Source organism: Nannobrachium achirus (genome assembly GCF_963921795.1).
Source record: "Nannobrachium achirus genome assembly, chromosome: 9".
NCBI classification, from domain to species: Eukaryota; Metazoa; Chordata; class Actinopteri; order Myctophiformes; family Myctophidae; genus Nannobrachium; species Nannobrachium achirus.
This window is the reverse complement of record NC_137818.1, coordinates 34,697,651-34,712,311: the sequence shown is the minus strand read 5'-3', so window position 1 is coordinate 34,712,311 and position 14,661 is coordinate 34,697,651. Positions and strand designations below refer to the sequence as shown.

The window sequence follows — 14,661 nt, the reverse complement described above, 5'->3', positions numbered from 1 at the left end:
AGCAAGTGTAGAGTTTCTAAACTCGCGCAGAGGCCCACTCCGAACTTCTACAAATGGTGGCTCTGCAGTATAGTTGCTGCTGAGGCTATAATATCCTTGTGTGTTGTTGCGTGGGTACGCACCACTTGAGATTCTCATCAGTGCAAAGGAACTTAAAACTCACTGGCTCTTTCCACTGCAACACTGTGGAAGATGGGGGAGCATAACAGTAATAAGGACCGTGACACTTGTAGGTAGGCAGACAAGTCATCGTTGGTGATTGAGCCCATGCTCAAGGTCTCTGAGCTTTGTGTCAAGCCTTGATGAGCTGTATAGTCTACAAACAACATGCAGTGTTTATCCTTCAGCTTCCTGTCATCCATGTGAGAAAGGACCGTGTGAAGAGCCACGGCAATTGCATTGTTGGTGAATCTGTTTTGATGGTATGCAAATTTCCACGGGTCCGCATTGTGGAGAAGATCTAATCTCTCTCAAAGCATAATGAAATGCAAAATGGAAAAAGAAAATTGGAAACTATTTGATGTGAGTGGAGGAGACACTGTGAAGTGGAGAAAATGAGGAGTGGAAAAGGACTTGGAGGGAATGATACAGAGAAAGGGAAAGGAATGGGGTGAGAAAGAGATGACATTCCTGCTGTTTTTATCTGTAAGACATTCTCTTTCAGATGTGGCAGAAGTGCGTGTGCGTGCGTGTGTGGAGAGCGACACTCTTTGGCGTGGCCCTTTCAGAGGACAATGAGAAAAATGTGAGAAAATAGAAAGGGTAGATGGGTTTTTATCTTGATGAGATGCCATTTAAGATGCCATTTCAACTGAGATGAGAATGACTCAATCACACTTCAACCATGCCAGTTCTCTCTCACCCACACACGCACACACCCACCCACACACACGCACGCACGCACGCACGCACACACACACACACACACACACACACACACACACACACACACACACACACACACACACACACACACACACACACAAACGCACACTGCTCTGCAGACTATTTAATGTAAGACTCTGTAACTTAAACAATCGAAATCATACAAATGTTTCTAACATTTAAAGTCCCTTTTTTTATCATTTTGGTTCTATCATCATGTAAATGTCTCCTAAACAATGAAAATAGGCCTGTTCACCCATAAGGTCTAGTGACCAGTGCCATGAGTTCTTAGAAACTACAATTAATCCAACTAGATTTATAGGTCTACTCAGGGTCCACAGAAGTCGGTACCAATCGGGAACATTCAATGTACCTGTTGTTAGAGTACATAGTGCTGTACCCGTCACCGTTATAAACGAGGGGAATTATATACTAAGTCAGGATTTGGGAATGATACAAATGCATGCCCCACATGTTTACGCAACAAGTACTTGTTGTTCGGGTTGCAGCCGTTCTCAGAGTTCTTTTTTGTAACATTTATTTGACCAGGAACGGGCCCATTGAGATTAAACATCTCTATTGCACCCACTAAAAAACTACTGGCATCGGGTTGATGACATGCATGGTCATACACAAATGGATACACACTGCCATTTATATTGACAAAGCGGCATACGTGACAAGCCGATGGGCCAGGTCATGGCAGGTCACCATCATGGCAGCCGGTGTCATCGTCCTTTGCGTCAGAAAGGCTTTCTATAAAACTGTAGCTTCCACTACGTTGACAGGATTCTCTATGTCGGCTTTGCTCTGAACCATCCTCAGTTCCAGGTGAGCAGGGTTGGGTCTCTTCCCAGGACCAGTAACCTTGTGTGCATAGGTGATGGTCCTCTTAATGACATGGTGCATGACTGACAACGCCTTTTCACAGGCAGCCTTCAGGTCTCTGGGGTGGTGATGAGTCCAGGCGAGCAACAGGGAAGCAAAAAGGTCTCCTGTCCCTACAAAAATAGCATCTACCTTGGGGACCTCCAACCGGATCTTCTGCCTACTGTTGGTCCCATCCGGCAGCACAATACTTTGGCTCCCAAGGATCACCAGGAACTGGTCCCCATCTTTAGAGGGCAGATCTGTACTTGTGAGGACCACTGTCTCTGGGCCCATCTTGTGGAGCAAGTCCAACACCTCAATAGCATCTTTCTCTGTGATGATTTTCTTCCCAGTTAACAGCTCTGCCTCAAAGCGGTTTGGGGTGAGGATGTCAGCCACTGGTAATACTTTGTCTTTGTACATGGGCAGCAGGTTCTCTGGGACGTACATAGCACCGTGATCTCCCAAAACTGGATCACAAACGTACACCAAGTTGGGATTGGCCTTCTTCAGCTCCTGAACTATGTCGACCACCATCTCCAAGAAAGACGAATCCCTACAGTATCCCGTGAGGACATAATCATAGTGATTGACATTATTGAGTTTAATGCCCTCATACAGCACGTTCAGCTCCTCCGCCGTCAACACTTGACCCTTCCAATGGGCATAGCCAGTGTGATTGGAGAACTGCACAGAGTTGATTGCGTCAACGTCAAAGCCTAACAGCTGCAAGGGGAATGTTGCAGACTTGTTCCCGACATATCCCCTGACAACATGACTCTGAATGGACAACACACGGCAATCCATCTTGAGAAATAGCTTACTTTTTAAATGTAATGAAGTAACAACAGAGCTACATGCAAGGGCTCTCACTCTGAAACGTCAGTCAGTCAGTCAGTCAATCAAATCTATCTATCTAGATCTATCTTGTCTGTCTTTTCTTTGTCTTTCTAAATTGTCCTGTCTGTTTCTATAGCTGTCATCAGTGCCTTCACTCTCATTTCCTTTCCCTCTCGTTGGATGAAGTGAACATAATATATCTCAACACTTTATAGATTGACAAGTTCCTGGTCTGACGCACAACACACTTGCCATACTTGCCTAACGGTGCCAATTTGTGCAGACAATGGTTCACAATGTGACATGTTGTGAACTTTCAGATCTTCTTGAGTGGTGCTAACCGCTCCTACGCCTGGCTTTGTATGTAAGTCCGTATGAGCACGGAACTCCATGTATGGAGATAACTAACGTCAGGGCAGAAAGGCCCATACAAGGAGATAAGCAAGTGTGTCGTGTTTGATACCAGGTGTGATTCTTTTTTTACCAGCTTGCAAAGATGGTCTACAGATAGTCAGCTGATGACATCATCCAGTATGCCAAAATCTCCAGATGTATTTTTTATGGTTAAAAAGTGTGTATATATTGTTAGATATATTATATCTTACCATTTATATTATTATAATATAAATATTATATATATTTATGTTTTTATAATATATTATATAAATGAATGGCTGGCTTTGTCCGATTCCCCCCCAAAAAATCCGGGCCCCCAAAGATGTGAGAAAATGTGCCTACATCTGGCCTAGATATGGGCTACTGTACATCTTGGCAAAAACGGCTCAAAGTATGTTGTACGCCCAGGGTGCCATTGGCCAAGCTTTGCTGAGATTGGCCAGCGGGACGTTTGATGAAAGTACCTCATAAATAGCACTGCTGCTCGTGCTGTTGGGCCACCGCTGGGTGGCTGCAGCTCGTGTTGCCCACCATGCTCACTTGGTCAAACAAATCCATGCTCATAAACACACGGTCAAATGTTGGAGAGGCAGGCACCGCTCAAAAATCATGTTTTTGAAATTACCTTTGTTTAAGGACGGAAGAACTTTAAATAGCATGGTCAACTTGGACCCAGAGACAGATCATCCATCTGTCATGTGTTGTTTTCAGTTTAACAGTAATACTGTTCTTGGCAACAATATTGAATTAGAATGAACATGCTTTAGACGTGTTGATTCTTCTTTTTTGGATGACGATGAGGAGGGAGTCCAGGTGACAATGGCTTTAGATACCACACATGATACGTCATATACCACCCGAGTATTCCACACAATGTCCCTAGCAACTTTTGAGATGGGTCGTGGAAGTAAACTGAGGTGCACATGAACATCCATGTCCAGATCATCACTATTACATTCAGGGACACATACAGCAGGCTAAGAACAACTCTTGGTAGCCTAGACAACCTAGCTGTCTTCAGGTAGGCCATAGGAGCAATTTCTTCCATGATGAAGAGGGCTGAGTAGGTGAGGATGAAGGAGTGTCCTGAAATGTCATAGCCTTGCCAGTGGAGGCCAGCCCTCCTGCAACTGGCTTTTGACGTGAATTCATCATTGAGGATGTCCAAAGATGTAGTGCCATAACATGAACCACTGATGTGCTCGATGTAGAAGAATGTCTCAGTGCATACATACCAAATGACTGTGGCTACCATGAGAGAAAGCAACCGCCGGCAGAGAAAGAACACATTCCGGTTGATGGAAGAGTTGGAGAGGAGGAGGAATGGAGTCAGTAGAAATAAGGTCCATCCCCAGGACACCTTCACTAAGTACACATTCAGGACGTTGTTGCTGCTGCTGAAATATGTCTTTGGAACGACTTCTAACTCCTTTAAAACTGATCCCAAAGTTGAAATGAGCAAAAATATCCAAGGAAACTTCTGTCGGACAGATGATGATCTCCAAAGTGAAACAAAAGTGTCCACAATTACATCCACCTGTGCCATCCTCATTCTCTCGACTTCTACAGATTGTCCAAGACCAGGACGGGCTGCAATGGTGTCCTGTCAGAACGTAAACCAAAATATCTTGGTAAACTAGAAGCTCAGAACAAAGGAGTAAAGTATGTGTCTGGATCCTGGTAAATGTTGAAACTCTTAGAAGATCTTAGGGTCCTTCTGGAGGCTCATGCAATCATCCACATCGTAGATAGTCTTGAGAACATCGGTCAAATCTAGGCTCTCTGAGATTGCTTATTGGTATGACGAGGGTGTTTTATCTTCGCCGTTGATGTCATAATGAATCAGCCATATCCATATGGAGTTCCATATGAAGATCAGCCATGCCTACATTTAAAGCCCATGGTGCTGATGTGTCACCTGGCAACATATATGGAGTTAGACATACCCAAATATGGTGTCTCTGATGTCAGACCCACAACAGTTGTAACCAGGCATGTGCATTGACATCAAAGGGGGCTTGAGCCCCTGCCCTTTTACCTGTCTCACAACGCGTCTCGCCCTTTTATCTGTCTCCAAGCTCACAACACGTCGCGCTGCTACGCGTTGTGAGCTTGGAGGTCAGCTATTTTCGATATTTTCACCAAAAGGCCCTTTTAGAAATGTCAGCCCCTGCCTCTCTAACATTCTCTGCACGAGAACCACGAGAACCCAGATCTGGATGAATCAAGTGAAAGCTTTTTCTACAGGGCCAATCAGAACCACATTTATAGTGCATGCTATAATACAAAGCAGTGTTGTTTGCCAGATGTTTTAATTGTTTTAATGATTTTCTGGAATATTTAACTTTAATTTTATAATAGATGGATGGAAAGGAATGGCATTTGGGCTAAAACCTTTCAGAAATGTGTAGCCATAGATACAGTATGATGGGCAAAAAAGGCCACAGAAAAGATAGACGGGTATAAAAGGTACTCTTTCAACAGGTAGAATGAGTGCTCTGACAACAAGTACAATGGGTATTGCATATCTGGGGGTGCATGCATTCCCAATGGGCATCAGCCTAGTGGCCATAAAAGAGACAGATGGACAGACAGACAGACAGACACATACAGAGATCTCCATATCAGCCCCAAATGGCTGCATAGAAGAGCCACAGCAATAAAGAGATCTCCATATATGGACATAAACACAGACAGATATGCAGACGTTTGTGTATAAATGTGGGTATCACTTCCTGTTCCTCTTAGCTGTTTCATTCTGACTGGTTGCTGTTGCTGCTGTGAGCCTGTGGCACCAGAGGCGTCAATTGGGTATGGCAAACTATGGCAGCTGCCATACCTTGGCTACTGGGTCAAATAATAAAATGTACTTTTCCTTGTGCCTGTTGCTAAGGTATGGCAACATGACTGGTGTCTTGCGTGCAAGACACCAGTCATGTTGCCATACCTTAGCTTTTTCTGAACTGACGCCACTGTGTGGCACCGGAATCTCTGCATGGTTATTACTTGGTGCTTTGCTAAATGATTTAAATCACCTGTGTGGAGGAAGTGAAGCACAAATTAACACACCCCCTGCAGTAAACTCAGAAACTTGTGGATAGATATTTCTGGACAACCCACCGACTTCCAACATGGAACATCGGGTCCTCTCGGATACACACAGAAAGATGTGAGAGAGAGATATCGGGGTGACACTGACTGACACGCACACAGTTCGATTGCAGTTCATCCATGAATGTCCTGAGTTTGCCATTATTGTATGCCCATTGCCCACGGATTGCTAAGAAGAATAAACCGTAGAAGTAAAAGAGAAAGACAACTCATGAACACAGCATCCTCCTTCATTTCACCTCTCTCCTCATTCTCTACTTTCATCTCTCCCACTTCCCTGTCGTCTTCCTTCATCCCCCCTCTGTCTCTGTCTCTGTCTCTCTCTCTCTCTCTCTCTTTCTCTCTCTCTCTCTCTCTCTCTCTCTCTCTCTCTTTCTTCCTGGCATCATTAGCTGATTACACATCTATCAAGGTGAATTACCGTCTGACAAGAACAAAGGAATAAACAAACATCACTACTCATCACTCACCCTGTGTGTGCATGCGTGCGTGCGCTTGTGAGTGTGTGTGCTCGTGTGCGAGTGATATTGATTTTATACAATATTCTGGCTGTTTGGCATGTGAAGACCAGTAATAACGGCCGCTCTATAACACAGAGACAATTTACAATATGCTTCATTATGTGATGAATCATCCTTCACCAAAATTAACAACCGGAGCCAAAGGCTGTATAAACAAACACACGGGTGTGCGCACACACACAATCTCATATGTCTGCCTGCTTAAGACAGAAGACAAGCGGATAAAGAAAGGGGATTGTGAGCTGACAGACAGAAAGACAGGCAGGCAGCCAAGCAGCCAGGCAGACAGGCGGACAGATGGCAGTGTAATCGTACTACAGTACATTGAGAGGCCATGCCTTTTTTTTGGGTCCGGTTCCCAACCACCGGTGCGTGGACCGGTGCCGGTCCACGGGACATGTACAACCGGTACGTGAGGAAGCGGCCAGAAAGTTTATGGATTGTACAAATATGCCCTGAAACATGTCGGTCGTATCTCACGACTGTCATACGTCCAATTTGCGACGGACGTCTACACAAACGTACAGATTTCAAAAATAAAGTGCTTACTGAAGGGTCACGGATTCAGAATATGGACCGCTCAAGCAGCTTGATTGGTCCTCAACCAGCCAAAATGTTCACATGTTTCCCCCCTTCTCCGCTCCCTCCACTGGCTCCCGGTTGCTGCCAGGCAGTGCCCGCACAGAATACAAAACACTGATGCTGGCCTTCAAAGCCACCAAAGGTATGGCACCTCCATACCTTCAAAGCCTGATTGAACCCCAGATCTCCACCTCTGCACTCAGATCGGCTAACACAGGGATGTTGACAGAACCTTCGCTAACAGAATTGCACCTTTCTAGTTAGTGTTGTTGCTACAGTATAGGAAACCAGACTATTGTTCTTGTCCAGCTTTATTTAATTTAGCCCTGTTTTCTGTAAACCTTTCTGTGACCCCAAAAGTCCATTTACTGTAGTTCAATGGATGTTTTCTGTAACCTTTTCTTTAACCCCAAAAGTCAATTAAGTTCAGTTGGACTTTTTCTGTCCCTTTTCTGATTGGACGAGGAGCCCTATTTTCGTCCATGCCTTACCGCTTATCCATGAGCTTTTGTCATTTTTTAAATTCAACAAAAAAACTATATTTCAAATAGCTGATCTACAAGCTCACAATGGGTGTTGGGTGTTATTCAGCTCTGTGACGTTGGAAGCGCTGTTTCGTAAAAACAGTCTTCAACCAGGAAAAGCGTCCTTTAAGTAGAGTAAGCTTTCAACTCCCCACTGATAGTTTTGGTTTGGTGAGGGGCAAAACTGTTTTTGTTATTTGCGGACCAGACGACAGGGCTTTCCGGATTTGCCAAACTAGAGCGGAGGTACAGTAGAGGAACATATAGCGTTAGGGAGAAGAACTCCACTAACGCTATGTACCAGAGCTATCCTAACCCTAACCTCTATGGAAGTGTCACCACTCAGACAATTAGAAGTCAATCGTCTGAATGGTAGCATGTCAGAATGGAGAGCAGCCCCATGCTCACAACATGTCGATGTAGATACATGTAGGCTATTGAAGTATTTTAAAATATTTTTCAAAATAGTAAAAAGGGGCAAAGAAGTTTAGGGATAAGGGGTAAGGCATGGACAAAAATATAGCTAATATATATATTCATATATTTAAGTTGACTTTTAAACATTTCTGTTTATTTGTCTTTTTTGGTTTCTGTTCTCAAATATAAACTTTATTGATTCAAAAATATTGGCATCGGACCCACAAATCTGGCATCAGTTGGGCTCTAGTTATGATTGTCGTCAATATGCCACATGAAAGAAAATCTGGTCTGGTCTGAGTGCATAGTACTCTGAACTATGAACTCTAGTGAACGACATTGAAATACAGTGTTGTTGCAAACTGACGGTGAACAAGAGAAGTTCTTTGGCTCAACCCTCCCTCGTTCCTCCACTTCTCCTCCCTGCCTCACTCCATCCACCCCTCCTTCCTTGCTCCCTGGTCATTGAGAGAGGAGGAAGTGACTGAATCGATTAAAGGGATGCTGTACCTTGTCTCTGTCTTGCTCAGCGTGTGTGCGAGCGTGCATGTGACAGATTGGTCTGCTGTGCTGAATTATTATACTGTTGTTTCCTGCTCTGTTCTAAGGGGAACACACTGAATACGTAAGTAGGGTGATGAGTGCTGTCTGTGGGTGGTGGGTGTGTAGGTGGCTGACAGTACAAAGGCTGGGCTTTTAGCCAATGAGAGAGCATCGTTCTCGGTGATGTCACCACCAACAAGTGCAACCTGATATAAATAACAAGGCAGTGCAAGATGGCACCTCGACAGAGTGCCAACTTGCCCACATACTACTGTACATACCCACAGACAGCTATCATCACCCTACTTGCGCGCACTACTACCAGCCATATTTGGCTATGAGTGCACAAGGAGCAAGTTGGCACTTCGACAGAGTGCAGTCTAGTTCTTTAATGAAATGGATTTTTAAGTGTCTGTGAAATTCCCTCCCCATTTCTCTCCCACTGCATCTATTATGTCTCCCCTCTCATTCTCCATCTCCTCACATTTCTCCTCAAATGTCTCTCTATCCTTCTGTCTCTCTCATACCCGCTGGGTGTTTGGGTTGTTGTTCTGCAGTCTGTCTCTAAGCCTCACAAACAGGCAATAATCCTATAAGCTATACCTGTAGCTCCAAATACCCAAGGAAGCTTCAACAAGACACGCACACACACACACGCACGCACGCACGCACGCACGCAAGCACGCACGCACGCACGCACGCACGCACGCACACACACACACACACACACACACACACACACACACACACACACACACACACACACACACACAGGTTAGGAGAACAATCTCCCCTCAAGTAATAATGAGTTTTATTGTACGCCTATAGTTTGCACATACAGCACAAAGAATGTTTCTCCCTGTACACACAATTTACAATTTGCAATTTACGCATTTAGTAGACACTCTTAATCCAGAGCGATTTACAATAAGCAAGGTAATACATCGATACATCAACATCAATGAAAAGCATAGAAATAGTAATCTAAGAAAAAACGTAGGTAGACCAAGCACCAAAACTTTATTAAATCAAGAAACTATCTAAATTACATGTATGGTCATTGAGGGTAGTAAAGTGCTATACGGTAAGTGCTATGGGCTAAGGTGGAGTCCACGGCGGAAGCTAGGGGGTGAGTCTGCAGTTCTAATTGCGATGGGGAGTACTGTATATATCACAGTTTAGGGGCCAGGAGGGCGAAGAGTCTAGGATGAGTTGATCATTGTCCTGGGGTTTTTAGTGAGGGTTCTGTCAGTTTCCCTGTGTTAGCTGATCTGAGTAAACAGGTTGGGATGTAGGGTTCGATCAGATTTGAAGGTATGGAGGTGCCATACGTTTGGCTGCTTTGAAGGCCAGCATCAGTGTTTTGCATCTGTGCATACAGGCAGCAACCGGGAGCCAGTGGAGGGAGCGGAGAAGGGGGAGACATGTGAAAATGTCGGCTGGTGAAAGACCAATCGTGCTGCAGAATCAATTGGAGAGGCTTAAGTGCATACGCTCGGGAGGCCAATGCGGAGAGAGTTACAGTAGTTGAGTTTTGACATGACTGCTGTGCTGACTCCTGGGTGAGAAGGGGTCTGATCCTACGGATGTTATAGAGTGTGAACCTACAGGATCGGGTGACTGACTGATGCAATATTGCCTTAAGTGAGCGCTGGCTGTCCAGGACAACACAGAGGTTCTTAGCAGTTGGAACTGAAGTCACCAGGGCATGGTCCTTTTTACAGATTGTGTGGCACTTAGACCAGTGTTAATTTCGTTAACTAAAACTATGTTGAAAAACAAAGCTATGATGACTAAAATGAAGACTAAATATGTATTGACAAATTCGTTAACTAAAAGAAACTACACTGAAATGTTCGGGAGGGGCAGGGGGAGAAGTGGTCTAATAGAGTCATTTTATGTTTGGTTGCTAACTTGCTATATATGACTAAGACTATGACTAAAACTAAATCAACATTTGCTGTCAAAATTAACACTGCCTCGGACCAAGGTTATAATAGTTTTGGATGTTTTCATTAGTTTTTATTTTTATTAGTTTTGAGGTTTTGTTTTCCATTACAGTTTAGTTTTAATTCGTTTTTAAAGTGGGGTTGCTAGTTTCGTTTCGTTTTTATTTTTTGAAAATGCTTAGTTTTAGTTTAGTTTTGATTAGTTTTAGTGTTAGTTTTAGTCTTTTACGTAATATGAGGTATTTGTCAGGGGTGAGATTAAAACATCTCTGGAAAAAGTATTGTCTAATAAAAAATCAACAAAACATAATATTGTGGAGAGTGGCAGAAATGTTGAGACATACAACTTCTCTCTTTGACCTGGTGGTTTTTATATACTCTAATAACCAAGCCAGTGATTCTCAAAGTGGGCTCCGAGCCGAGGACCCCAGGGGGGGTCCTTGAGGGGGTTGCAGGGGGTCCCCAGCAAAAAGGGCGATCATTTATTTTCACTATCATTCCATGCCTAAGGAACAAAATTACAGAATATATGACTGTTTTGGTCATGGGTTTCTTCTTCTGCTGTCTGGCCGAGGATTGGCATCTGTCTCGGGGGAGGGAGGCTCCCCTGGGGCGGTGTCCTTTACCTTGTCAAGGCACGCTAGGTTAGCCTTCTTATGCGTGCTGTTCAAATGGACTTTTAGATTTGTGGGATTTTTCCCCTTGAGCATGCCGTATTATCATTTTCTACAAGGCATTTACTCTTATCTGAAACACAGTCATATTCAAAGTAATCCCAAATGGGACGCTTTTTTCCAACTTTCGAAACCACCATGATACCAGGTTCTGTATTTTGGCTCCCCTGGGGCGGTGTCCTTTACCTAGTCAAGGTAGGCTAGGTTAGCCTTCTTATGCGTGCTGTTCAAATGGACTTTTAGATTTGTTATTTACATTTTCTACAAGGCATTTACTCTTATCTGAAACACAGTCATATTCAAAGTAATCCCAAATGAACTTTCAAAACCACCATGATACCAGGTTCTGTATTTTGGCGTGTCCGAGGGGCGTGGTAAACTGGCACAGAGGGAGATAGGGAGAAGAGCCTGGCGACGCGAGGTTAGAGCATAGGATTAGAGGGAGAAGGAGGAAGATAGATATATGAAAATAGATTGTACATCCATCCAAAATAAATTGACAAAGACGAAAACTAAGGAGATTTTCTCTATCATTTTAGTTTATTTTAGTTCGTTTTGTAAACACACAATACCGTTTCAGTTAGTTTTTTTTTTTTTTTAAAGCTTCGTTTTTATTTTTATTTCAGTTACAGTAACGACAACGTTTTTCCATTCTAGTTTTCGTTTTTTCGTTAGTTTTAGTTTACTATAATAACCTTGCCTCGGACATGCACCTCAGGGAGCATCATTTCACTGGTTGCTTAAGTATTGATCCTGATATCGATGTGCTGGAGGAGTTAGTGGATCAAACTTGGTGGATGTATTACACTCGAATGGAGAAGAAAATACTATAGGTCAGATTCCAGACTATGACACCTCAGATAATATTTTTTGGGAGATAGCTTATCTATCTCCCAAATTAGATGATGGGTGATGATGGTAGATTTGTAGAAATGTGCAGGTAATAGGGGGATTAAAATGAGTAAATGCACAGACATGAACGCTTGGAACATAATGAATGAATGTGGGTGGGACAAGGGGGTGTGGGGTTTCTCCCCTGAAATGTTTTAACGTTGTAGGCTAGATGTTATGAGTTTAAATGTTGCAGTATAGCACAGTTCTAAAGGTCTAATACAGTAAATATAGCGGCAGAGAGCATTGCTAACCGGCGGGGTAACCCTGTCACACTATGCAGTGCAATTGCTTTGATAAAACCCAATAACATTTACAGCCGAGCCGACTATTACGTCACCTTTGTCTGAGGTAAGGTTCTCAGTTCTCTCTCACTACATAACCCCAATAATAGTACAGTTTTGTGGCTGGGAAGGAGAGCCAACAACAAAAGACTGAAACAGAGACTAAAATATATTTTTGATCAATAAAAACCCTACTACTGTATAGCCTCTAAATGCCAAAACAATACACAAAACCGAAACAAAAGATGCAACCTCCTCCTATATGGCACCAACTAATTAACTAACTATAGGATAAGATAAAGGATAGAATTACTGTAAATGGGGAACTGATGAGGACCAGCAGGTCCGGGGAACCCTACGGTAGTCGCCATGCCACCACCCAGCGGTCCTGTGAAAGGACAAAGGGGTGACAGAATCACCTGTTCCCACCTGTTCCCACCTGTTCCCACACCACAATACAAGATTGCTTCAACGCCAGGCCGGATCAGGAGCTGCTTTTCTAGATACTTTAGCGTGCAAGATGAACCATGTCACTATCCTCCGCGCGTTTAACTGTGATTGATATTAGTGTATTCATGCAGTCAATGTAAAATGAATGTAGTGTCTACACACTGTCAATACAGTCAATGTAGGCCTAAATCATGTACGTAAAGTTGATGCACACAAGTTGTATCAAATGAGCTGAAGTGACAGCTCAGTCTACAATAACACCATGAAGACAGGATCTCCAGCACATCTTTCATTACTGCATTGCATGCAGACACATTAGGAGGATATGCCTGACAAAAGTGTTTGCTTATTGTTTTGGTAAGTGCAATGACGTCACGTCAGAGAAAGAAACATGTACACTACAGCCATTAATTTATCCCTCCTTGTCCAGCCTTAAAGTTGTCTTTATACCACTGTGTCACAGGCGTTATGGCCTCTGGGTTGAACAAAAAGAGGCACATTAGAAAACAAGCCCTTTCCCCACATCAGCAGCTTCCCCAACTCAACTATTGTCCTTGTGTCAGAAAAACCAATATCACACATGGCCGGCTTCTCTCTCTCTCTCTCGCTCTCTCTCTCTCTCTCTCTCTCTCTCTCTCTCTGTAGGTAGCATCTGCCTTGTGCCTTCATTGTGTTGTTTTTAGAACAGCTAGCGTGGGTGTGTTGACGGTTGACATACCGGTACCTGTCTATCCTTCTCTTGGCTTTTCTTCCTTCCATCTCCCTCTTCTCCCGCAGTCCTTTTCTCCTTCTCACTCCAACTGTCTCTCTTATATGCAGCACCCCTTTTCCATTGATCCAAATATACAGTACGTTTATATAGCTGTTTGCTATATATTATGTTATATCTGTTTCATATATTATATTAGTTTATGGTCAACATCTGACTGAGTGAGTACAGACCCTGAGGTGCTGTTGAAACACTGGGTGTTTGTCACTGCCTCGGACCAAGGTTATAATAGTTTTGGATGTTTTCATTAGTTTTTATTTTTATTAGTTTTGAGGTTTTGTTTTCCATTACAGTTTAGTTTTAATTCGTTTTTAAAGTGGGGTTGCTAGTTTCGTTTCGTTTTTATTTTTTGAAAATGCTTAGTTTTAGTTTAGTTTTGATTAGTTTTAGTGTTAGTTTTAGTCTTTTACGTAATATGAGGTATTTGTCAGGGGTGAGATTAAAACATCTCTGGAAAAAGTATTGTCTAATAAAACATCAACAAAACATAATATTGTGGAGAGTGGCAGAAATGTTGAGACATACAACTTCTCTCTTTGACCTGGTGGTTTTTATATACTCTAATAACCAAGCCATTGATTCTCAAAGTGGGCTCCGAGCCGAGGACCCCAGGGGGGGTCCTTGAGGGGGTTGCAGGGGGTCCCCAGCAAAAAGGGCGATCATTTATTTTCACTATCATTCCATGCCTAAGGAACAAAATTACAGAATATATGACTGTTTTGGTCATGGGTTTCTTCTTCTGCTGTCTGGCCGAGGATTGGCATCTGTCTCGGGGGAGGGAGGCTCCCCTGGGGCGGTGTCCTTTACCTTGTCAAGGCACGCTAGGTTAGCCTTCTTATGCGTGCTGTTCAAATGGACTTTTAGATTTGTGGGATTTTTCCCCTTGAGCATGCCGTATTATCATTTTCTACAAGGCATTTACTCTTATCTGAAACACAGTCATATTCAAAGTAAT

At 43.3% G+C, this 14,661-nt stretch overlaps 2 protein-coding genes across 2 annotated transcripts; both read right to left on the bottom strand.

Moving 5' to 3' along the window:
* Positions 1 to 1,641: 1,641 nt before the first annotated feature.
* On the bottom strand, positions 1,642 to 2,562 carry LOC308290621 (pyridoxal kinase-like; the record flags this gene model as incomplete). The annotated part of the gene is made up of 1 exon (XM_080732531.1): positions 1,642 to 2,562. One exon carries the CDS (start codon positions 2,560 to 2,562, stop codon positions 1,642 to 1,644), a length of 921 nt encoding a protein of 306 aa, XP_080588657.1.
* A 1,192-nt stretch (positions 2,563 to 3,754) lies between these two features.
* LOC308290794 (acyl-coenzyme A diphosphatase FITM2-like) lies at positions 3,755 to 4,537 on the bottom strand (the record flags this gene model as incomplete). Its single annotated transcript, XM_080732703.1, has 1 exon — positions 3,755 to 4,537. The coding sequence occupies one exon, from the start codon at positions 4,535 to 4,537 to the stop codon at positions 3,755 to 3,757; it is 783 nt and encodes a 260-aa protein (XP_080588829.1).
* Positions 4,538 to 14,661: the final 10,124 nt, after the last annotated feature.